Raw genomic sequence first — 23130 nt, 5'->3', positions numbered from 1 at the left:
ATTTGTGTCTTTGAATTAAGTAATCCTCCCCCCCCCCCCCCCCCAGTGGATTTTACTTTTAACAAGTACTTGGGTCAGTCCCTAGGTCTTCTCAACCCTCCTTCCTCTCTCCCTCCCTCCCTCCCTCCCTCCCTCCCCCTCCTACTCTCCTTCCCTGTAGAGCACTTTTTTCTTCAGCATAGTAGCTCCTCCTCGTTGCTACAGCTGCTGCCTCCCCCTCCCTCTCCCCTTTCCCTCTCCCCTCCTCTTTCTGATGAATCTTGTTGCTCAAAGTTTTGTTGTGGTTCCCCTCCTTGACAGCCACTTATTTGTCCACACAGCCCTTTCTTTTCTGTGGGTGTCATTAGGGATCATGCCCAGCAAAATTTAAAAGGCAAGAAATTTGCAGACTGAGTTTGCGTAATGTTGGTGTCATAGCATGAGCTAAGGACATCTTTATCACTCAGGTTGCTGGAGAAACTTCAGATGCCAGGTTCTGTTTCCTTAGTCGCAATATGATCAAGTATACAGCTTTTCTTGAGCTCCCAAGCTATGCCACGGAAAAACAAAACGTAATTCTTTTTGAAAGAAGAGATCAGTACCTTTGTACTCAAAATTCAAAAGCCTGAACAAGGCTATTTTTCCAGCCACTTTTATTTAGTTTAGTTTTGCTTTCCTTTTTTGAAAATTTTGTTTTGTCTTTGCTACTGGGGCTTGGACTCGAGGCCCTGAGACTTCCACTTGACTTTCTTGCTCACATCTGGGGCTCTGCCTGTATAGCATTTTGTTGGTTTTTGAAAGATGGAGTTTTGTGGACTTCTCTGCTCAGGCCTGCTTTGAACCATGGTCTTTCAAGTCTCAGCCTCTTGAGTAGCTAGGATTACAGGTGTGAGTCACGGATGCTCAGCTTCTATTGAGTTCCCGAAGTTCAGATTAGAAATCCAGGCTGCTGAGTGGGCTAAGGGGGAGCTGTTGGTATGAGACCGGCTCTGCAGCTCCCTGCCACCTGCCCCATGCCTGGCAGCCATCCCCAGAGAATCATGCCTTGAGACCTGAACTTTATCCTTGGCTCTTCTAGAAGGGAAATGGATAAATTGCGCCCCCTTGTGGGCGTTCACCACCATGGACTGAACGGAATCTTGTTCTGCTCATTAGTTGGTGTTAGACCAATCATGTGTGTCCTGCTTTTTCCTGCGTTTTGAGGAGCTGTCGGCATGGACCAGGGCAGAGGCAACTTTCATGGTAGTTTTCATTCATGTGAGTTACTGGCCAGTGTCTGCTCAACATTTAACTTCAGCTCAGAGGGTAAGAGAAGTCCCCGCAGAGCCCACACTCTAACCACACACGCTTTGGGCTCCTATGCTAAGGCCCCAAGGAAATATGGTCAGTGAGCTTTCCAAAAGGGTTCCCACTCAGGGTAAACCCCCTCAGGCCTCCACTTTTATACTATGACTACTTGGGTTCTCTCCTTTGAGAAAGGCTTTTCTTCTGAGGCTTGAAAAGACAACAGTAGAAGAGATAATGTCACACAGCCTTTTGTCCCAGGCATTCAGCCTTGGCCTTTGTGACAGCTCACATGGGGCTAGGATGGGAGCAGGGAGAGTATACCCATTTGGGTAAATTGATCAAATGCGGATCTCATTTGGGGATGGTCCTCATTCATCCAAGATGGAAAGATAAATGCCCTCGGGCTTGTGGGATTGGCTCCAAGTTTGCTAGAAATAAGGTATTGAACTCCAGGGGTAGGGGCTTATCAGAGGCTTATCCTGGGAGCCCTAGTCCCACTGCTTTGCCTTCCCCCTCCAACCAGACCATAGCCATGAAGGACCTGCTGTAGTCTACTGTCCTATCTCTTTTGACAAGACGAAGGGTGCATCTGGGTATTAATTAAACCAGGGTGGGTTACATTGGTGAAGCCAAACCGTAACAGGCTATGAGAAAAGAATATCAGATCATCATCCCTGGGGTTGGGAAGAGGCTATGTCCCTTCCCCTCAGTAGGCTGTCCACACGAGACAAAGTAGAACAGACTGCCACCCTGAGTCCCTGCACACCCTTCTGCACGTGCTGTCTACACAGCAGCCACCAGGCCAAGTGCACATGCAGCCCATCTTGCAGATGCTGGGTGGGGCCAGGCTTCCTGGAACCCTCTCCCACTTCCTAGAAATATAGCAGAAGAGATACTTGTGTGCTGCTTGTCTCCTCTACAGAGATTTTATCCTGTGGTTGAAAATGCAACATCACAGATTAGCACTGTTCTCATAAAAGCCCAATTTGTTTTCAGAGGCCTGATGTGACATCTCTGGTGTGGATCAAGGGTTGTTTCATTCTCCATGTGTTTGCGACTGTATGCATAAGCACCTGTCATCTGTGGACATGGCCCTTAACAACCTGCCTTGTGGTTCATACTCTCTTAAAGATGCCAAGCTTGCCAAGCATACATGGCTCAGACCTAAACTTAGTTACTTGGGAGGTTGAGATCTGATCAGCACAGACGGAAAAGTCTATGGGACTATGATCTCCATTTAGTCACCAAAAAGCTGGAAATGGAGGTGTGAGCAAGCTGTAGTTTTGTTTTCCTGAGTGCTGCAGAGCTGGAGCACCTCAGGATGGAGACTTCAGGTTCACTCAGTTCAGGACTCACATGCCTGTCATTGAAACTTCCTCCTGGTGTTTTCATGACTTGGTAGCTCATTTCTCATTAGAGCTGAACAATAGTCCTTTGTCTGATCTATCAGCCTATCTATCCATTTGCCTACTTGAGGATATCTTCATTGCTTCTAAGATTTGGCAATGATGAAAAACTCAGCCAGAAAGCTGTGAGTGCATGGTATTGTGTGGCCATTTTTGACTCAGTTGGATAAACACCAAAAACCAACAACAAATAAGTCCGAGGCAGTAACTGTTACTTCTCAGTGTACTTAGGGTCTCTGTGCTCAGCAGGGATGACTACCAGGAGGATGGGTTCTGCCAGCCATACCGGGGCATCGCCTGTGCGCGCTTCATCGGGAACCGCACCATCTACGTGGACTCTCTCCAGATGCAGGGGGAGATTGAAAACCGGATTACAGGTAGGAGCACAACCCGTCTGCACTCATCAGCTAATGACACATGCCTTCAGGCCCTCTTCCCTCTCTCCTGCAGTTAGAATTCAGAGGTCATTAGTCAGCAGTTCCAATTGCTACCTTGATTTGCCCTAAAATAGCCTCGACTTGTATGTTTAAATTAGTGCATTAGTCCGTTTTCTGTAACTGTAATAAAATGTCTGAAGCTGGGTACTTTATAAAGAAAGTAAGTTTATTTGGCTCACAGTTTTGGAGATTGGAAACCCAACAGCATTAGTGCAGGCTCTGGTAAGGGTCCCCTGGCTTCCCCACATCATGATTGGTAGCATCCTTGTGTGGGAAGGAGAGACTATTAGCAAGGAAGGAGCAACTCTGGTGGGGCGGGGGAGAGGGGAGTGATGGTAGGCTGTGTGTGTGTGTGTGTGTGTGTGTGTGTGTGTGTGTGTATGTACACTGTGCTTGAACTCAGGACCCGAGTGCTGTCCCTTAGTTTGTTTGTTTGTTTTTTTAATAAGGCCGACACTCTACCACTTGAGCCACAGTTCCATTTTCACTTTTCTGTTGGTCAGTTGCAGAGAAGTCTCACAGACTTTTCTGCCTGGGCTGGCTTCTATCCTCAATCCTCAGATCGAGCTAATATTACAAATGTGTGCCACTGGTACCTGTCCAGGCTTATTCTTTTGTTAGAACTTTCTCCTGAAACTAAGCAGGATCACTTCCTGAGCACCAGCCTAGAAAGCTCTAAGGACCTTCCACAAGGCCCCACCACCTCTTACCACTACCACACTGGGGACCAAACTCCAGCACACAAACCCTTGGAAGGACAGACCATATCCGACAGTTTGCAAGTGGGCATGGCCTAGAATATATTCAGCCACCCTTGGTCTTCTGAGATTCAGTTAGCTATGTAGTCCAGGCTCACCTTGAACTTGTTATGTGTTGTCCAAGATGATCTGAGTACTGGAATGCTGGATGTGAGCTACCACACTCTGTAACTCATACATTTTTAACTTGGCCAAACCAGATGAGTTCAAAATATTGTTCACCTCCTGTCAGAGGCTGGCTGCACTCGCTCTGCTGACTCCTTTTTTGTTCTGCATTTCTTGACCCTCTCTATGAGTTGTATTTGGTTCAAAGGTCCATGGGGCCTGATTTCAGCTATTTGGGACAGAGGGTTGTCAGTCACTCTGCAGTGAACACCCCCTGTCAGTCCTCAGTTCAAAGCCAGGCCTTCTAGTACCTGGCTCAGGGCCTGAGAAATGAAGCAGGTCAGCAGGAAGTGGAACTGCCTATCCTCAGTCTCTTGAGGGTTTAACTTCTCTGCTGGCTGTCAGCCCTTGGCATCCCAAGCTGTACACATTGGTGGAGTGAGTCTTCATTAGGGGAAAAGCTCACATGAAAGAAAGTGAATTAGAGCTGAGTACTGGCGGCTCATGCCTGTAATCCTAGTTACTCAGGAGTCTGAGATCTGAGGACTATAGTTCAAAGCCAGCTGAGCAGAAAATTCCATGAGACTATCTCCCATTCACCACCAGAAAACCGGTAGTGGAACTGTGGCTCATAGTGGTAGAGCACTGGCTTTGGGCAAATAAAGCTCAGAGATAGCACACAGACTCTGAGTTCAAGCCCCACAACCAATAAAAAAAATTTAAAAAGTGACTTAGAACAAAGTCCTGCAAAGATTTCTTCTTCCTCTTGAGCCTACGTGCCCCATATATGCACAATTCTGCTCCCCACTCCCCCCACACCCCGCTAAGACCTCCAAAGGAACCAGGAAACCCTTGTAATGGTGACAGATACCCAGCACCTCAGGATACAGCTAGATTATGTCCATGGTAGCTCCTTTTTTATTTTTGTTTTTGTTTTTTGTGTTGGTCCTTGGGCTTGTACTCTTAGCCTGGACATTGTCCCTGAACTTCTGTGCTCAAGGCTAGCACTCTACCATTTCAGCCACAGCTCTACTTCTGGCTTTTTGGGGTAGTTTGTGGAGATAAGAGTCTCACAGACTTTCTTGTCCAGGCTAGCTTGGAACTATGATCCTCAACCTTCTAAGTAGCTAGGATTACAGGTGTGAGCTACCAGCACCTGGTTGTTTCTTTCTTTTTTGTTGTTGTTGTTGTTTGAACTGGTACTGGGCTTGAACTCAGAGCCTCAAGCTTTTGATTTGCTTTTTTACTCAAGGATGGCACCATACCATTTGAACCACACCTCCACTTTTGGCTTTTTGCTGTCCAGTTTGGAAATAAAGATTTATGGGCCCAGGCTGACTTTGAGCTACAATCCTCAGATCTCAGTTTCCTGAGTAGCTGGGATTATGGGTGTGAGCCTGGATTTTGTGTAGACGTCAGAATGAGAGGTGATCACTGATTACAAAGCACCTCCCAGATAGTGGAATGGAGTAGAATGAAGACCTAAGGCAGAAGTGTACTTGATGTCACTGATGAGATCTCCCTTAGATGGGAGGGCCTAAGTCATAGTCACTAAGTGCCTGTCTGGCCTGGCTGGCACAGAGCCTCTGGTGGGCAGGGCCAGGGGCCTGGTAAGGAGGGCAGTAAAAAGATACAATCTGAAAGTGCCTTCTGGCCTAGCAGGAGGCTGTTTTGAATACTGCAGTAAAAAATATTTTTTTAAGTATACTTTTAAGTGATGACCATACAGGTTGAGCCTCCTTAATCTGGAAACCTCAAATCTCAAATGCTCAAACATCTGAAATATTGGGAGACACCACAGCAGACAGATTCCATGCCTGACCTGTGTACACAAACTGTTACATACACAAAATTGTTGAAAAGGTATTGTAAAAGTACATTCTGGCCAGGCACTAATGGCTCACACTTGCAATCCTAGCTACTCTGGAGGCTTAGATATGAAAATCTCAGTTCGAAGCTAGCCTGGGCAAGAAAGTCTATGAGACTCTTAACTCCAATTAACTACCACAAAGCTCTAGATGTGGAGCTGTGACTTGAGTGGTAGAGCACTAGCCTTGAGTGTAAAAGCTTGGGGACAGTGCCCAGACCCTGACTTCAAGTCCCAGTACCAGCACCCCCAAAACAAAAATATGCTAGCCACAGACTCCAAAACTAACTTAACATCCTGCTAATCAACGAACACTCATGTACCCACACAAGATTCACAGTTTTCTTGACCAGTGTTTAAAGGATCAGATAACTCATTTGGAAAGAAAGGTGTAGTATAAATTAAGTGTCCTACAAAGTTGAAGTTGTTCCAATCCTACTGAATTAGGTCTTGGAGATTCAGGCATAGACAGAGATAAGGATGTGACTGTTCCGTCTCTGTGGTACCTAGATGTCACCTTCAGAATGAGCCCTCAAAGAGGGCCTCTGGAGGAGAAAAAGGAGGTGGGACTCTAACCATCAGCGGTTACATTGTATAGGTCATTGCCACATGCACACACATATGTACACACTCCCAGATTGCCTTTATTAGATAACTTCTTCCTGTTTGGAGTCAAGGACAATGTATTTTTTGTTTATATAGATACTGAAGTTTGAACTTGAAGCTTTACACCCTTGCTTGATTCTGTGTGTGTGTGTGTGTGTGTGTGTGTGTGTGTGTGTGTGTGTGTGTATGCGTGCGCGCACGTGCATGCATGAATGTGTACACGAACACATGCCTATGTACATATCTGTGTGTGCCTGTCCTAGGATTTGAAATCAAGGCACTAGCTCAAATCTAGTGCTCTACCACTTAAGCCACAGCTCTACTTCCAACTCTTTTTTGGTGTTGATCTTGCTTAGGCTGGCTGTAAACCATGTTCCTCCATTCTCTTCTTCCTGAGTAGCTAGGATTACATGCATGAGTCACCAGCACCAGCTTCTTGCTTGGGTTTTTATTCAAGATTGTCATTCTACCACTTGAGCCATAGCTCCACTTCCCTGCTTTGTGGTAGTTAATTTTGGGCTTTTCTGCCTCAGCTGGCTTCAGACTATGATGCTCAGATCTCAGCCTCCAGTGTAGGTAGGATTACAGTCATAAACCATCAGCACCTGGCTAAGGCTAAAATTTTTTATTGCCCTCTCCTTAATTGACAGGTGTGTTTAAACCTCAATTCTTCCACCAAAATCTAAGACATCTTGTGCCTTACTTCCCACCCTCTGATTTTCAAACAGAAGGAGCTTTAAGGACTATCATGATGTCTCTAGTGTCCACTCTGGTCAGGACAGGGCCCTTGCTCCCAGGTTGTTAGCAGACCCTGTCAATCAGCTCGAGGTCCATTCAGAGCCATGTCTATTTTATAGACTATCTGTAGACACCTTGCCATGTATGAGGGAATCAAATCACTCCATTGGGAACAAGAAGAACTTAGAAAGGATCTAGTGTGGGTCACAGTTACAGGGAGGAGTCAGGGCTCCTTCACTAGCTGCTTCTGCCCCTGGAAATAAGTGGCACTATTGCCATCTGCTGGCTGGATTTGGTACTTCATACAAAAAATTCCCGGTGGATCCCCGGCACCAAAGTTCCAACTTCTGGGGTTTCTTGATGTGTTGGAGGACACGGTCTCTGCAGCATGGGTGGGCAAAGCTCTTACAGATCAGCATTTAAGCAGTTCTTCTGTAGGTTAAAGAGGAGGGGGATAGCATCTCCTTTCTGCTGCTCCTTGCATGTAGTCCATCCCAGGGCACACCACATCTTCCACACCTGGAGCTTGCTACGGCCAGATCTTATCCAGATATGCATCCTGACACCCCTCCCCGCCACAATGCCCATCTGATTCATCAGCTGTCCCTTCCTTTCTCTTCCCTTCCCCTTCCCCTTCACTCTCCTTGGCCGTGTAACACAGGGCTGCCATTTCCCTTTTGTGGACACCTTTCTTGTGCCCTGTGAGGTTTCCTGACCTGGGCCAGCCTGGAATACTGGGAAGACAGAGCTCAAGGACTTACCTCTTGTCCTGCACTGTTATCTGGAAGTCTCCATACTTAGGCACTGTACCCCTATGCCTGCAGAACCCTGAGTCAGGTCCTTAGAAGATGGCTCCTGTGCCTGAGATCTGAATCTTCCTGTCCTAGAAGAGGCATCAGCTTAGAGCTTTGGGGCCTGGCTTTTCTGCTTTCTTGTTTTATTTCTGAGTTTGTAAGAGGGTTCCACATACCCATGTCTGCTGCTAATCAGAGAGGTCAGATAGGTGTCCTTGGCCTGCCTCTAGGAGCCCCGCTAGAGTTTCTACCAAAGAGTGCTGGAGGTTCCTGTCACGGTCAAGGCTGAGTGGGGAAGGGTGTCCAGGGCAGGCGGGGAGTTGGGAGAGTGGGTGGGGTAGGCTGTACTGAGTTCAAAGTGGAGGGAAGGGTTGGGCAGGGATGGGAGAGTGTCCAGGGCTCACTGTGGGGAGAGAGGTTGGAGGAGTGAGGCAGGGCTCCGTGTGTGTGCGCGCGCGCGTGTATGCGCACGTGTGTGTGGTTATCAAGGGTGGGTGGGGCCGTTGGGTGTCTTGTGCCACAAATGGATAAGGTAGAGTAGGGTATCCATGGCCCAGAGAGGGCGATGGAGGGGCAGAGCAGGGCGTCCCCGGATGAGTGTGGGAAGTGGCAGGATGCGGGGTTGGGTTATGGGTGGGGTCTCCGGATTGAGGGAGAATAGGAAGTCGGGCTACTGACTAAATGTCTCAGAGGAAGGCAGGGGTTCTGAGTCGGGATGGGCATGGGGCAGAGGGTCTATGGTTGATGCCTGGGAAGGAGAGTCGAGGCACTGGAGAGACAGGATAACCCATGTAGAGGCCCAGGCGCAGCGAGGAGGGAAGAGGCCGGATCAGGGTCCCGGGGTAGGAGTTAGCGGTGGGACGATGTCTGGGTGGCATGCTGGCGTGAGGTGTACAGGCCAGGCCTACCTCTTACCAAAGTCTGTCTCCGCAGCGGCCTTCACCATGATCGGCACCTCCACGCATCTGTCGGACCAGTGCTCCCAGTTCGCCATCCCGTCCTTCTGCCACTTCGTGTTCCCGCTATGCGATGCGCGCTCCCGGGCGCCGAAACCCCGCGAGCTGTGCCGGGATGAGTGCGAGGTGCTGGAGAGCGAGCTGTGCCGCCAGGAGTACACCATCGCGCGCTCCAACCCGCTCATCCTCATGCGCCTGCAGCTGCCCAAGTGCGAGGCGCTGCCCATGCCCGAGAGCCCGGCCGCCGCCAACTGCATGCGCATCGGCATTCCCGCCGAGAGGCTGGGCCGCTGTGAGTGCCAGGGGTTACGAATGGGCCTCTCGTCCCCATATCCATCGGGCCTCCAGTTAGATCCTTCTTCTACCTTGAGCTTGGGGATCTAACGTCTCAAAAGCGGAAGAGGTTTGGCACCTGTTGGGATTTGGAGGAGAAGGGCCAGTTTGGGCCTGATGGTCCCCAAGCATGTCGAGGTAGGGGGTGGAGAGGGGCGCAAAGTGGGGTTGAAGGCCCAGAAGAGAGTGAGGAAAGCTAATTTCATCAGTGAATGCTTCAGCGGGACCATCCATGGAGCACAGGAATCTCTTTTTCCAAGGCTGTATACCGCCTCTGTGGCTAGTGTGGGGCGTAGGAGTGAGCCGGCTTCTTACTATGTAGCCACGGCCTGATCTCGAGACCCAGACTGCAGGACTTGCCTGTGCTCTAGAGCAAGTGCCCAAACACCTGCTTTCTCCATATTCACCAGGCGGGTGATGGCCGTCCCCACCTCCCAGAGTTAGGGTGGAGGCTGTGGTAGTAATTAGGCACCTCTACAACAGTGCATAGGGTACACTGCATACAAGCCTTGAGCAAAGGCACATCCTCAGTTGGGAGCACTTGCATGGAGGTGAAATGGTGTTTTGTTCTTATAGGTAGCTGAGCCAGTGGCCTACCACCAGTGGCCTATCAGATTGCAGGGCCAGGTCTAGCTCTGTCCTTGCTGTTTGCACAGACATGTGAGCATCATGTTGGGTTGACATCCTTATTCTGGCCCTGGAAGTGGAATGTGGGTACCTGGAGGCTCCCCAGGGTGGTGTCAGGGCCTTGGATCAGCTATGACAAGTTTCCTTTCTCATCTATGGCTCTAGAGCACCTTTGATCTCATTTGTGAGCTTGGGATTTGATTAAGGCATTTCTTGATCTTTGTGTAAAATCCTTTGGTCTAAAATCCTTTTGGTCTAAAATCTTTTGTTCTACAATTCTTTGGTTTACTTTGGTACCAGTAGGTACCAAGTTTTGGTGTACATGGAAAGGTAGTTTTGTGATTCTCTGTAGCCTTGGAAGGAGGGCGAGCTCTGTGCCAGGGTGGGCTGTTTTCCTGGTGCTCAACCTTCTAACACTCTGCCCCTCTCTCTCAGATCACCAGTGCTACAACGGCTCTGGCTCGGATTACAGGGGGATGGCCAGCACCACCAAGTCAGGGCACCAGTGCCAGCCTTGGGCCCTACAGCACCCTCACAGCCACCACCTGTCCAGCACAGACTTCCCTGAGCTTGGAGGGGGCCATGCCTACTGTCGGAACCCCGGAGGCCAGATGGAAGGTCCCTGGTGTTTTACACAGAATAAAAACGTACGCATGGAACTGTGTGACGTTCCCTCATGTAGTATGTATTCTCTCTCTCTTTTTTTAAAAATAAACATTGACTGTTGAGTTGGCCTGTGATGAGGGTATTGGGTCTTCCATGAGACACTGGGGGCCTGGTGTCCCATCTTGCTGTCCTGATCATTTGCTTTACAGAAAGCTGTTGTTGAGTATGAAAGTAGTATCGGATCATTGGAGGGTATCTTAAAATACAGAAAATTCTGAAAGATGCTGGGCCAAGTCATCCCTCATTTCTTGGGCCTTCCCTCAATCTTTTCCCTGTATAAGGTATTAGTATAAAATAGAAAAAAAGAATTTGGAGTTGGGTACCAGGGTCTGTCTCAAGCCTGTAATCATAGCTATTCAGGAGTCAGACCTGAGGATCATGGTTTGAAGTCAGCCCAGGCGGGGAAGTCTGTGAGACTCTTATCTCCAATAAACTACGACCCCCCCCCCCCAAAAAAAAAGTGGAACTGTGGTAGAGCATTACCCTTGAGCAAAAGATCTTGCTTAGGAACAGCATGTAGGCACGGACGGAGTTCAAGCCCCGTGATTCACAAAAAATACAAAAGAAGAAGACAATAGCCACACTGCTCTTAAAGTACAGTGGGACTAGAGGGCCTGGGAAGGTGACTGGGGGCAGGGAGGTAGAGCAGTGCAGCCTGGGTGGTCAGCCGGCAGCCAGCACCCAGCCTGCTGGTGCCCCCCACCTCCACCCCAAACCTCTGCAATTTTTCCTAAATCCTTTAGAGGGAGACAAAGACTGGTTTAAGAAAACATTGTAAGGGCAGCTTGAACTGGTTCATTTTGCTTTTAAGAGTTCTTTGCCCCTTGCCTGGTGCTGGTGGCTCATGTTTCTAGTCCTAGCTACTTAGTGGGCTGAGATCTTAAGATCATGGTTCAAAGCCAGCCTGGGCAGGGGAATCTGTGAGATTCTGATCTACAATGTACCACCAAAAAGCCGGAAGTAGAAGTGTAGCTCAAATGGAAAATACCTGCCTTAAACAAAAATGCTAAAAGACAGTGAGTGCCCAGGCCTTGAGTTTAGCCTCAGCATGGGCAAACACACACACACACACACACACACACACACACACACACACACACACACACACACACACACACAAATCCTTTGTCCCTCGTACATGTTGTATGGGACAAATTTTATTGAATACCTTTGCACTTTTCAGTCAAATTCGTTCTTATGTTATTATCCTAAATGAAAATGCTACCATCATACAAAATTGGAAAAGAAGAAAATATCCAAGCATTAAAATGTTGAGGAAGCGAAAGACATCTCGATTCCTTAGTACTGAGTCTTGCTTACTAAGAACATGGGCATCTGGAGTATTCTCTCTATGTCATTCATTGGTTAGCATTTGGGGAACCCAGATCAAAATCCAATAGTGGAGCATGGCTCCCAAGCATCAGGAAGGGAAAGTGGATGTGGGCGTTGCTGGTACTGAGCCCTCGAGTTCGATTGTGTTTGATGCGGTACATTCCAGTTTGTTTCGTGGTAGGAGGTCTGAGTTGTACCCAGCAGGATGCTTGTTGTTAAATCTGGGGTGCAATTTTGCTTCTGTATACAATTCATCTAAATATGAAATGTTTCCACTGGAGGGGAGCTGGAGGCCCCTGGTGGAGAGCCCAGAGCTGGAAAGAAGATGTTCTCTGACAATCCTGAAAGCTTCCTATCATTCACAGGTCCCCGAGACAGCAGTAAGATGGGAATTCTGTACATCCTGGTCCCAAGCATTGCCATCCCCTTGGTCATTGCCTGCCTTTTCTTCTTGGTGTGCATGTGCCGGAATAAGCAGAAGGCATCGGCTTCTACACCACAGCGGCGTCAGCTGATGGCCTCCCCCAGCCAGGACATGGAGATGCCACTCATCAACCAGCACAAACAGGTCCCTACTCATATTCTGGCCAGGCTCCTCCATGGTTAACCTGTGGGGATTAAGGGCCTTAATTTCCTTCACACAGCACAAGATTCTTCTTTGTTTCTTCTTTTGGTGCTAGTACTGGGGCTTGATCTCAGGGCCTTGAGTTCTTGCATCATTTTTTCCTGCTTAAGGCTTGTGCTCTGGTACTTGAATGATACCTCCACTTTTAGCTTTTTACTGGTTACATAAGATAAGAGTATGGTGGATTTGTCTGCCCGAGCTCGCTTTTAACCATGTTCCTCAGATCTCAGCCTCCTGAGTAGCTAGGATTACAGACATGAACCATTGGTGCCTACAGAGTTGTTTTAATATACCAACAAATGGTTGGTATATTTGGATTCCACCATCTCAAGTTGATGGATTCCTGCCTGTTGTACCAGGGCTACTCAGAAGCTCCAGCTATCTGTCCTCACTGCTCATTTGCCTCAACCTTGTCCACATAAGAAAAAGAGGTCCAACTTCACTTGTAATTTGGCTTTTTTTTGTGGGGGGGGAGGGTTGGGGGAGAAAGATACTGGTACTGGAGGTTGAACTCAGGCCTGAACATGCTGTCCCTTAGATTTTTCCCTCAAGGCTGGTGCTCTACCACTTGATCTATAGCTCCACTTTTGGCTTTTTTTTTTCTGGTTAATTGGAAATAAGAGTGCCATTGTCTTCCCTACTTGGGCTGGCTTTGAACCTTGATCCTCAGATCTTAGCCTCCTGAATAGCAAGGCTTACAAGCATGAACTACCAGCACTCAGGTTAACATGGACATTTTTGAGGAGTCTGTTTGGGAGTGAGTTTTCAGTCGATTGTTTTGGTTTTTTATTTATTGAGGGAGGACAGAATACTAGTCTCTAATAGACATTGGAGGGACAAGCCTTTTCTGAAAGGCTGCCCCATTCTGAGGGTTTGTAGATGGTGTGGGAGGGGGGGTGGCTAGAGGGATCAGAACTGGTTCCTTGTCCATCTTGGTGGAAGGGCTGTTAGTTCACCATAGGCCAGAGGAAGCATCATTCCCAGTAGATTTTCATGATCTCTCAGAGGCTGTTGGGCAGAGTTGGTTCATTTGGCTCTTCGGCCAGAGATTTGTGAGTGTCTCCCATGACGTATAACACAGAGCCCCTTGGCTGCTAGCATGCTGGTCCCTTCTCAGCCTCTGAGAAGAAGAAGGGCTAGTCATTTGGAGGGGGCGGGGGGGGGGGGGCAGGGAGCAGTCCTGTGGATCCTAGGATTCAGGCAGGGTCCAGAGGATCCATACCACCCGGACAATACTTCTGCCAAAAGTGAATTGAATTGAGAATCTAATCAGAGTCAGGCTGATTACAGGGAGACTCTGTGCAAGAGCTGAGCTGGGCTCTAAAATGACTGAACAGTGACAGGCAAAAACAAAGCCCAAGAAAGGCACTACAGGGTCATTAAGAAAAAGAGGACTGTGCTGTGATGTGTGCAGTACCGGGGAGATAGGGGAGCACTGTTGGAAAGTATTGGGAGAGCTGGTGCTTGGGCTCAACTATGGGGCAGGGGTCTGTGGATGCAGAAAGGTGCACGCTTGCACTCTGGTGGCATACTGGCTATATTTTAGAGGAACCTCATAAGGACCCAGGTTAGACCATGAGGCGAGGTATTCGGATGGAAGCAACATAGCATTAGAGCTATTTTTAAGATGAATCAGGGCCAGGCACTGATGACTCACTCCTGTAATCCTAGCTACTCGGGAAGCTGAGATCTGATCATTGAGCCCAGACAGAAAAGTCCATGAGGCTCTAGTCTCCAATTAACTACCAAAACCTGGAAGTGGAGCTGTGGCTCAAGTGGTAGAACCTTAGACTAGCCTTGAGCATAAAAGCTTAGGCTCTAAATTCAAGCCTCAGTACCAGCACACAGACACACCTGATTAATCATGATTAATCATCCTTCTCTCGAAAGATGAAAGGGGAGACATTGATTTGTATTTGCTAACTGCCAGGTTGAATTGAAACTCCTTTGTACAGCTCTTTAAAGATAATAATAGTAATAATAATACTAGATTAAGCAGGGACCTGGAGCTGGTAGGACTAACAAAGTTGTGCCATATGATGGTGGCATCAGGAGTATGCCTCTCCAGATGCCCTGCCTCTCTCTTCTGGCATCTCTGTGACAGGTTTCATTTGGTGGTTTTCTTCTTGGCAGGCTAAACTCAAAGAGATCAGCCTGTCCACAGTGAGGTTCACAGAGGAGCTGGGGGAAGACCGGTTTGGAAAAGTCTACAAAGGACACCTATTTGGGCCCACCCCGGGGGAGCAGACCCAGGCCGTGGCTGTCAAGACATTGAAGGACAAAGCGGAAGGAGCCCTCCGGGAGGAGTTCCGGCATGAGGCCATGCTGCGGGCGCGGCTGCAGCACCCCAACCTTGTCTGCATGCTGGGCGTGGTGACCAAGGACCAGCCCCTCAGCATGATCTTCAGCTACTGCCCACACGGCGACCTCCACGAGTTCCTGGTCATGCGCTCGCCTCACTCTGATGTGGGCAGCACGGACGATGACCGCACTGTGAAGTCGGCCCTGGAGCCCCCCGACTTTGTACACGTGGTGGCACAGATCGCTGCCGGCATGGAGTATCTGTCCAGCCACCACGTGGTCCACAAGGACCTGGCCACCCGTAACGTGCTGGTGTATGACAAGCTGAACGTGAAGATCTCAGACTTGGGCCTCTTCCGTGAGGTCTATTCTGCCGACTACCACAAGCTGACCGGTAATTCGCTGCTGCCCATCCGCTGGATGTCCCCCGAGGCCATCATGTATGGCAAGTTTTCCATCGACTCGGACATCTGGTCCTACGGCGTGGTCCTGTGGGAGGTCTTCAGCTATGGCCTGCAGCCCTACTGTGGATACTCCAACCAGGACGTGGTGGAGATGGTCCGGAACCGGCAGGTGCTCCCCTGCCCGGATGACTGCCCCGCCTGGGTCTACGCCCTCATGATCGAGTGCTGGAATGAGTTCCCCAGCCGGCGACCGCGGTTCAAAGACATCCACAGCCGGCTGCGAGCCTGGGGCAATCTGTCCAACTACAACAGCTCGGCACAGACGTCGGGAGCCAGCAACACCACACAGACCAGCTCCCTGAGCACCAGCCCCGTGAGCAACGTGAGCAACGCCCGCTACATAGGGCCCAAGCAGAAGGCCCAGGCCTTCCCACAGCCCCAGTTCATCCCCATGAAGGGCCAGATCAGACCCATGGTGCCTCCGCCCCAGCTCTACATCCCGGTCAATGGCTACCAGCCAGTGCCGGCATATGGGGCCTACCTGCCCAACTTCTACCCCGTCCAGATCCCCATACAGATGGCGCCGCAGCAGGTGCCCCCGCAGGTGGTCCCCAAGCCCAGCTCGTGCCACAGCGGCAGTGGCTCCACTAGCACGGGCTATGTCACCACCGCGCCCTCCAACACCTCTGTGGCGGACAGGGCCGCCGTACTCTCCGAGGGCACCGAGGACGCACAGAACGTTCCAGAAGACGTCGCCCACCACCCCGTGCAGGAAGCAGAGGAGGAAGAGGAAGGCTCAGTCCCGGAGACCGAGCTCCTGGGAGACAGTGATGCCCTGCAGGTGGATGAAGCCCAGGTTCAGATGGAAGCCTGAGTGGCCTGCAGGGCCCAGGGCACCGGGAGAGAAGTTCCTGCCGCAGCTCACTGGAACTTCAGCCGGCAGCCACAGCAGAGCCCCCAGCACTGGTTTGCAGACTTTATTTCCTGAGACGGGGCAAAATCCTGCCCTGGATTGTCCGTTCTCCGCACTGAGAGCTGCCACTGTGACCCCCTGATTGGGCTACTGTAGGCCCACGGGACCGCTTTGGAAGCAGGACACGGTGACCCCACGGCACTGCCTGCTTATCCTGGTGGTAGATCCAAAGGGAGCTGTGTCATCTCTGTTCCATGTTGTAGATGGATCAAGTTATTTCCAGACTTGGAGAAAACAGGGCTACTGAAGGTGATGGAGAGGCACCTGGGATTTGGAGATTCTCAGCAAGCTGGCCTGCTGGCTTGAGGCTGGAGGCTGCTGATTCCCTCAGCTGCCTTCTTCTGGGACTCTGAGCAGCTAGAGATAAATAGGGACAGGACACTGCCACCTTCCAGGGACTAAGGAGAAAGGGGCTTCTGAAATTTGGAGCCCCCCCCTTGAATTTAAAAAGAAAAGCAGTATGTGCCTTAACACAAACCGACAAAGCCTTGTAATTTTGTGAAATGATTTTAATTATATTTGCATATATGTGGTGCCCACAATTCCAGAATTGGAAAAAGTATTTCTTGGCTTTCAGATGTTCAAAAGGAAGCAATCTTGTACAGAAAACAGCATTGTTATTTTTTTTTAACAATCATGTACAGACCTTACGTGTAATTTATATGGGGTTTTCCTTTGTTTGGTATACCATTTTCATGGAAGTATTTGATCTTAAATAATGACTTAATAATTTAACTGTTTACATGATCCACTTGGGGATGCTATCAAGCTGTGGTTTTGATGTGCTGATTTTTTGTGCCACGTGTAAGCCAGGTCCATTCATTTCAGAATCCCCGTCACACAAAAGCTCACAGGCAATGCCGCTGCCTGTACCTTGAATACCTTGTCAGTTCTGTTTGTAAATCTCATGGCTGGTGTATCCAATAAAGTGAAGCAGACCATTTGGCTGGCTCTCTCCAGGCTGGGAGGGCGGAAGGCTGTGTTAATGCTGATTATTGAGATGAAGCCTTTTCTCTAGATTTCAGAGACTTGCTAGGACTGGTGTTCCATGCTAACGTGGATATAGCAGTAATAATTATGAGAAATGCAAAAAAAAAAAAGTGGTTGCACTGCTTGTTTGTTTGTTTGTGCCAGTTCTAGCACTCGAACACAGGGCCTCTTCATCTCACTTGGTCCTTCACTCAAGAAGAACCATGCACTCTATCACTTGTGACACAGCTGTACTTCTGGCTTTTTGCTGGTTCATTGAAGATAAAAGTCTCAAGGCCTTTCCTGCCTGGTCTGGCTTTGAACTGTGATCTTCAGATCTCAGCTTCCTGAGTAACAGGAAGTTACAGGTATGGGCCACTGGCACTCAACTTACTCCTTTATTTTTAATATAACCTTAAAAAAGTTTGTTAGTCTATATTAATTGGATATATGAACAGGATTCAGCATAATTTTTCAACATATGCATGTACTGATAAAATCCAGGCCTTTGTCCACCCTTGCTGCAACTTCCCAATATTTAGTGATCACTACTATTTTGGACTCAGAATGACTCTTTTCCAAATATTTTCTGTTGAGATCTCAAGTACAAATTAATTACCGAAGACATGAAAATGACCTTTGGGTTTTGTTTTATTTATGCTGGGAGTGGAGCTTGAACTTAAGTCCTGGGCACTTTCCCTGAGCTGTATTGCCACAGCTTTACTTCTGGCTTTTTGGTGAGTAATCCTACCTGGGCTGGCTTCAAACCTCATTCCTCAGATCTCTTAGTGGCTAGGATTACAGATGTGAGCCGCCAGTGCCTGGTTCTCTCCTAGAATTTTTTAAAAAGCATCTTTTTTTGAATGTGTATATCTTCTCACCATAGTGAGGTCTTTGGGGGACAGGGGCGCTTGAACTCAGGCCTTGTGTTTTTGCTTGCCTTTTTTTTTTTTTAAGGCTGGCACTCTACCACTTGAGCAACACCTTCTCTTCCATCTCCTGCCTCCCTCTCCTCTGTCTGTTTGGCAATGAGAGTCTCTTGGACTTGTTTGGTCAGCTGGCTTTCAAAAAATGAGCCTCAGATCTCAGCCGTCTGAGTGGCTAGGCTTACAGGCATGAGCCACCAGTGCCAGGCTGTGGAAAGACAACACACTAACACTGCCTCTCTGAGATGTAGAAGCAAGAATTTTGTTAAGGAAAATCATCATTAATTTCAGATACACAAAACAATCAAGGTAGGCTATCAAAACCAAGTGACTAACATACATATTATCTAGAAAAATCTATTAGAGTTCTCATCTTTTACTCCCCCATCTCTGTCCATTCTGCTGAGCAGGAAAGCTTTACCCATAAATGTGAGCAGACTTCAGCTGGGGCACTAAATTAACTTATGTCTGAGGGGAAATGGGTGGGTATTCAACTCTAACGAGAGCTCAAAAATTCTTAGAGTTCAGATTGTGAATGAAACTTCTCTTGTGCACACTTTCTTCCTACTTCTTCCCTGGGGACAGTCATTAATTAGGAGTGTGAGCCCCAGGAGACACTATTCCTGATCATTTAGAGGGAATCCCTGGGTTCTTTAGCCTAAAGATTTGTGGTTATAGCTGATTTAACAACCTTTCTCTCTCTCTCTCTCTCTCTCTCTCTCTCTCTCTCTATCACACACACACACTATATTTATATACTATATGCAAATATATCATATGTATCACTAATTTGTGTGTATATGTATATATAATTTGTCTGAACCAGGGCCTTTCTTTCATCTTACATGCTCATCTAGTGTTCTATTACTCAAGCCATGCCTTCACACGTGGCTTTTTGTTAGCATTTTGTTGGTTTATGGGAATGAGAGTCTCAAATACTTTCCTACTCAGGCTGGCGTTGAACTTCAATCTTCTGGATCTCAAGCTCCTGAGTAGCTAGGATTACAGGTGTGACCTACCAATGTCTAGCAAGGAATCGCTCATTTTGTAACAGTTTTACTGTGCTGTGATATATTTCCATAGGTTTAGCCTATTCTAGAGCCATATGTATTGGTTTTTATTAACTTTCCCAAGTGTGAAGCCTTTACCCCAGCCTAAATTTGGAATGTTTCTGTCTTCACAAATGCCCTGCATGTTTGTGAGCCCCAGGTGGTCCACTCTGCTCTCTGTCTCAGGATTTGACTTTTCTGGACTTTGTGTATCAAAGGAATTAGAGGATATGAGGAATTTTGCTTCTGACTTCTTTCCCTTAGCCAAATGTTTTTGAAGTTATCTCTGCTGTATGAGGATCAGAATCATTCCATTACTAAATGATATTTATACTGAATGTCGTACATTTATCACTGGTCATCCATCAGTGAAGTGTGGATTTTTCGGATTTGGACTGACTGAAATGAGAAATTCTCCCGTGACTATTGGCATTTGTTCATCTGCAGGCTTAAGTTCTCATTTTTGAAAAGACAGAATTGCTGGGTTCCAGTGCTCACACCTGTAATCCTAGCTACTCAGGAGGCTGAAATCTGAGGATCATAGCTTGAAGCCATCCCGGGAAGAGAAGTCCAAAGCTAGAAATGAAAAGGCCAAGAGAGAGTATGAGACCCTGTATTCAAATCCCAGTATCAGCACGCATGCGTGTGCACATGCACGTGCACGTGCGGGGACACACACACACACACACACACACACACACACACAGACGAAATTATGACATTAGGATGGAAATCTAACTCGATTTGGGACGCTAGAATTCTCTACCTGGGAACTAGGCTGGCTTCATGTTCAGAAAAGGGGTGAAGTCAGAGACAGAACAAAGGGGATCACTCCATTCAATGTTACTTTCTTCCTTTTCCTGCCATCTAAAATTGGCGTGTTACTATTTAGCTATTATTCCTCACTCTCCTGATTTCTTGGAAATTACAAAGTTTTGGCTTAGTAATATAGAACGTTCACAAAGGTCACTCCCATGTTGGTTCAATCTACCAGACCTCCCTAGTGCTGGAGCTCAGCCCAAGTCATTGACTTCCCCAAGATTTTCTTTAGCACTTTTCTTTTGGGAGGGTCCTGGGAAAGGAACTGCTGAGTCGTATAGGAAAAAAAAATTGGTTGTCTTTTGGGAGGAAAGGCAGTATTGAGGCTTGAACTCGGCCTGAGGACTGCCTCTCAGTTTTATCCATTCAAGCCTGGAGCTCTACCATTTGAACCATACCTCTACTTCTGGCTTTTGCTGGTTAATCGGAGAAAAGAATCTCTCTGATTTGTCTTCCTGAGATGGCTTTGAACCAAGATTCTCACATCTCAGTCTCCTAAGTAGCTGGTGTTACAGGCATGAGCCACTAGTGGCTGGCTTCATAATGTTTTGTTTTTAAAGAAAGCTTCAAATTATTTTCCATAGTGGTTGCATGTCATGTTCCCACCAGCAGTGTCAGAGGGCTCCAGTGTCTGCATACCCTCACAAGCTCTTGATGTCATCTTCTTAAATATACACCAATAACCATCCTAAGGCATTTATGGAGAATCACCTGCTTCTAAGAACATCTAAGAATATCTGAGGCCAGGTGCCATGGCTCATGCCTGTATGCTATTCGGGAAGCTGAGTTCTGAGGCTCTTGGTTCAAAGATAGCCCCGTCAGAACAATTCTTGAGACTCTCACTTAGGCTCTGAAAGAGCTGGATTGGAGGTCTGGCTCCATTGTAGAACACTAACCATGAACAAAATTGCTAAGCCAGTGCTGGGTATCAGTGGCTCACGCCTGTAATCCTAGCTACTCAGGAGGCTGAGATCTGAGGTTCAAAGTTCAAAGCCAGCCCAGGCAGGAACATCTGTGAGATTCTTAGCTCAAATTAACCACCAAAAAGTGGAAGTGAAGTTGTGGTTCATATAGTAGAACTCCACCCTGAAGTGAAAAAGCTAAGGAACAATAATTCCCATGGTGGGAATACACAAAAGCATGTGCACATGCACAGTCGTGCACACACACACTCACACATGTACACACAAGTTTTATCTGAATAGAACTACTTAGATGAAAGGACTCCAAGGTTAAAGGGCAAATTATAGGAACTATGAGTTGATTAGTCTACCAAATGCCCTCATTCTGTATTTTCACACAGCCCTTCAGTAAATATTTTTGGACATACTCTATGGGCTGGATTCATCCTAGCTCAGTGAGCAAGCTTGGAAATACCACCCCTTAACCAAGAATATTGTAGTCATAACAAAAGGTCTTTCTGAGAAAGCAGTATTGGTTATGTGACCCTTTGGCCCGGGCATGAGTCAAAACTTAACCGATATGTTACCTGCAAGGGTGCTCACATTCTCTGTCTCTGCCTGCACTCCCCCCCCCCCATCCTCCTTCTCTAGTACCAGGGCTTGAGCTCAAAGCTTCCTTTCCTTTTGCTTTGTTTGCTCAAGAATGGCACTTTACCGCTTGAACCACACCTCCAGTCCCATTTTTGCTAGCTGATTGGAGATGGAATCTTGTGAACTCTGCTGCCTGCGTTGCTTTCAAACTGCCATCTTCTGGTCTCAGCCTTCTGAGTAGCTAGCATTACAGACTTGATCCACTAGCTCCAGAAATGCCCATATTCTTTTTAGAGCCGTGCAAGATGTGGCTGGAGTATTTCATTGGAAATACGTAGCTGAGAAAGCAGGTGAAGCCTTTCCTTCTCTCCTGAGAGTCCTGGCTGACATCTTTTGAATTAAAGACAGATTAACAAGAGAAAGCAATACAGATGGATGCAGTCATGGGTTTATGTGACTGGACAGTTTCGGATTGGAGATCCAAAGTCACAGAGGAGCCCCTCTGTGCACGGCTTCTCTCCTTACAGATGTGGGGACGTGTTTTCTTAAATACAGAAAGAAGGGTGCAAGTTTAGACTAATATAGTTAGGTTTGAGCTCTTGTTTTGTGGGGCAGAAGGCTCTGATGTCTATGACCTGCTTCTGGGGAGAATGAGGAGAGCCGGAAGTCAAAGAAAAACTTTGCTCCTAAGTCTACTAAGACCTTTATTCTGGGATACAACTTTTTACTTTATTCATTGTTCTAAAGACAGGCTCACACCTGTAATCCCCAGAACACAGAAGCATAAGTAGGAGGCTCTTAGTCCAAGGTCAGTCCCAGGAAAAAGTGCCAAGGCCCTATCCAAAAATTAAAATAAAAAAGGGGGGGCTGGGGAGGAGGGGCTAGAGTATCAAATGGTAGAGTGCCTGCCTACTTAGTAAGAAAAAAAAATATCTGAGGCTGGCTACTTTATAAATAGGGATGCCTGTTATTTGGCTCCTCAGTTCTGGTGGTTGGAAAGTCTCATGGCATGATGCATTATCGTGTGAAGGCCTTGTGTCTGCATCACAGTGTGGCAAGTGTCTGCCCGTAGCAGCATGTGGGGCGCTTCAAGGTGAACGAGGAGGCAGAAGCCCCAGAGGGCTGGGCTTGCTTTACTGTGTAACCCAGTCAAGGGGCTCATCAGCTTCTGCCAGCCTTTGATACCAGCTCTGCACATCTGCCACATCCAAACCCTGATGCTCCTAGGATGCAACTGTGTGTCTACCTGCAGACCCAGCCACAGCAACTTCTCCCAGAACCCAGCAGCATTCACACACCAGGCTGGGCCCTTTCCTCTCTGCTCTCCTCCCCACCTATACCTGGCTCCTTACCCACAGGTACCTGGCTGCTCAACATCTCCAGCCATCCCTTCCCTCCTCCTGGCTCCTCCTACCTGCATCTGCTCCTCCTCACCTCCACCCGCCCCTCCCCTTGTCCTGCTCCTCCCCCACCAGCACCTGGCTCCTTCCTTGTCGGCATCCTCCCTGCATTCTAGCTGCCCCCTACCCTCGAATCTTGGCTCTTCTGCACTTGCACCATGGCTCTTGCCTTTTGCCTGTTTCATTCCAGTGAGTTGGAAGAGTAGGGTGCCAGGTTTAGGTAAGAACCCACCTGCTGACCTGCATTTCTGCAAAGTGTGCTGCAAAGTTCATGTCAAGA

General features: G+C 48.0%; 1 protein-coding gene across 1 annotated transcript in view; it reads left to right on the top strand.

Moving 5' to 3' along the window:
• Ror2 (receptor tyrosine kinase like orphan receptor 2) overlaps nt 1-17126 on the top strand; it is a 44982-nt gene extending 27856 nt beyond the window's left edge. Inside the window, exons 4-8 of the mRNA XM_042686802.1 lie at nt 2922-3049; nt 8911-9225; nt 10329-10574; nt 12257-12459; nt 14650-17126. Of these exons, the coding sequence (XP_042542736.1) occupies nt 2922-3049; nt 8911-9225; nt 10329-10574; nt 12257-12459; nt 14650-16095 (2338 nt within the window). The 3' untranslated portion in view covers nt 16096-17126. The remainder of the gene's footprint in view (nt 1-2921; nt 3050-8910; nt 9226-10328; nt 10575-12256; nt 12460-14649) is intronic.
• Nucleotides 17127-23130: the final 6004 nt, after the last annotated feature.

Source organism: Dipodomys spectabilis, unplaced genomic scaffold, assembly GCF_019054845.1.
Source record: "Dipodomys spectabilis isolate Male_0828 unplaced genomic scaffold, ASM1905484v1 ptg000098l, whole genome shotgun sequence".
Lineage (NCBI taxonomy): Eukaryota > Metazoa > Chordata > Mammalia > Rodentia > Heteromyidae > Dipodomys > Dipodomys spectabilis.
Note: the sequence above shows the minus strand (reverse complement) of the source record. Positions and strands in the feature narration are given on the sequence as shown.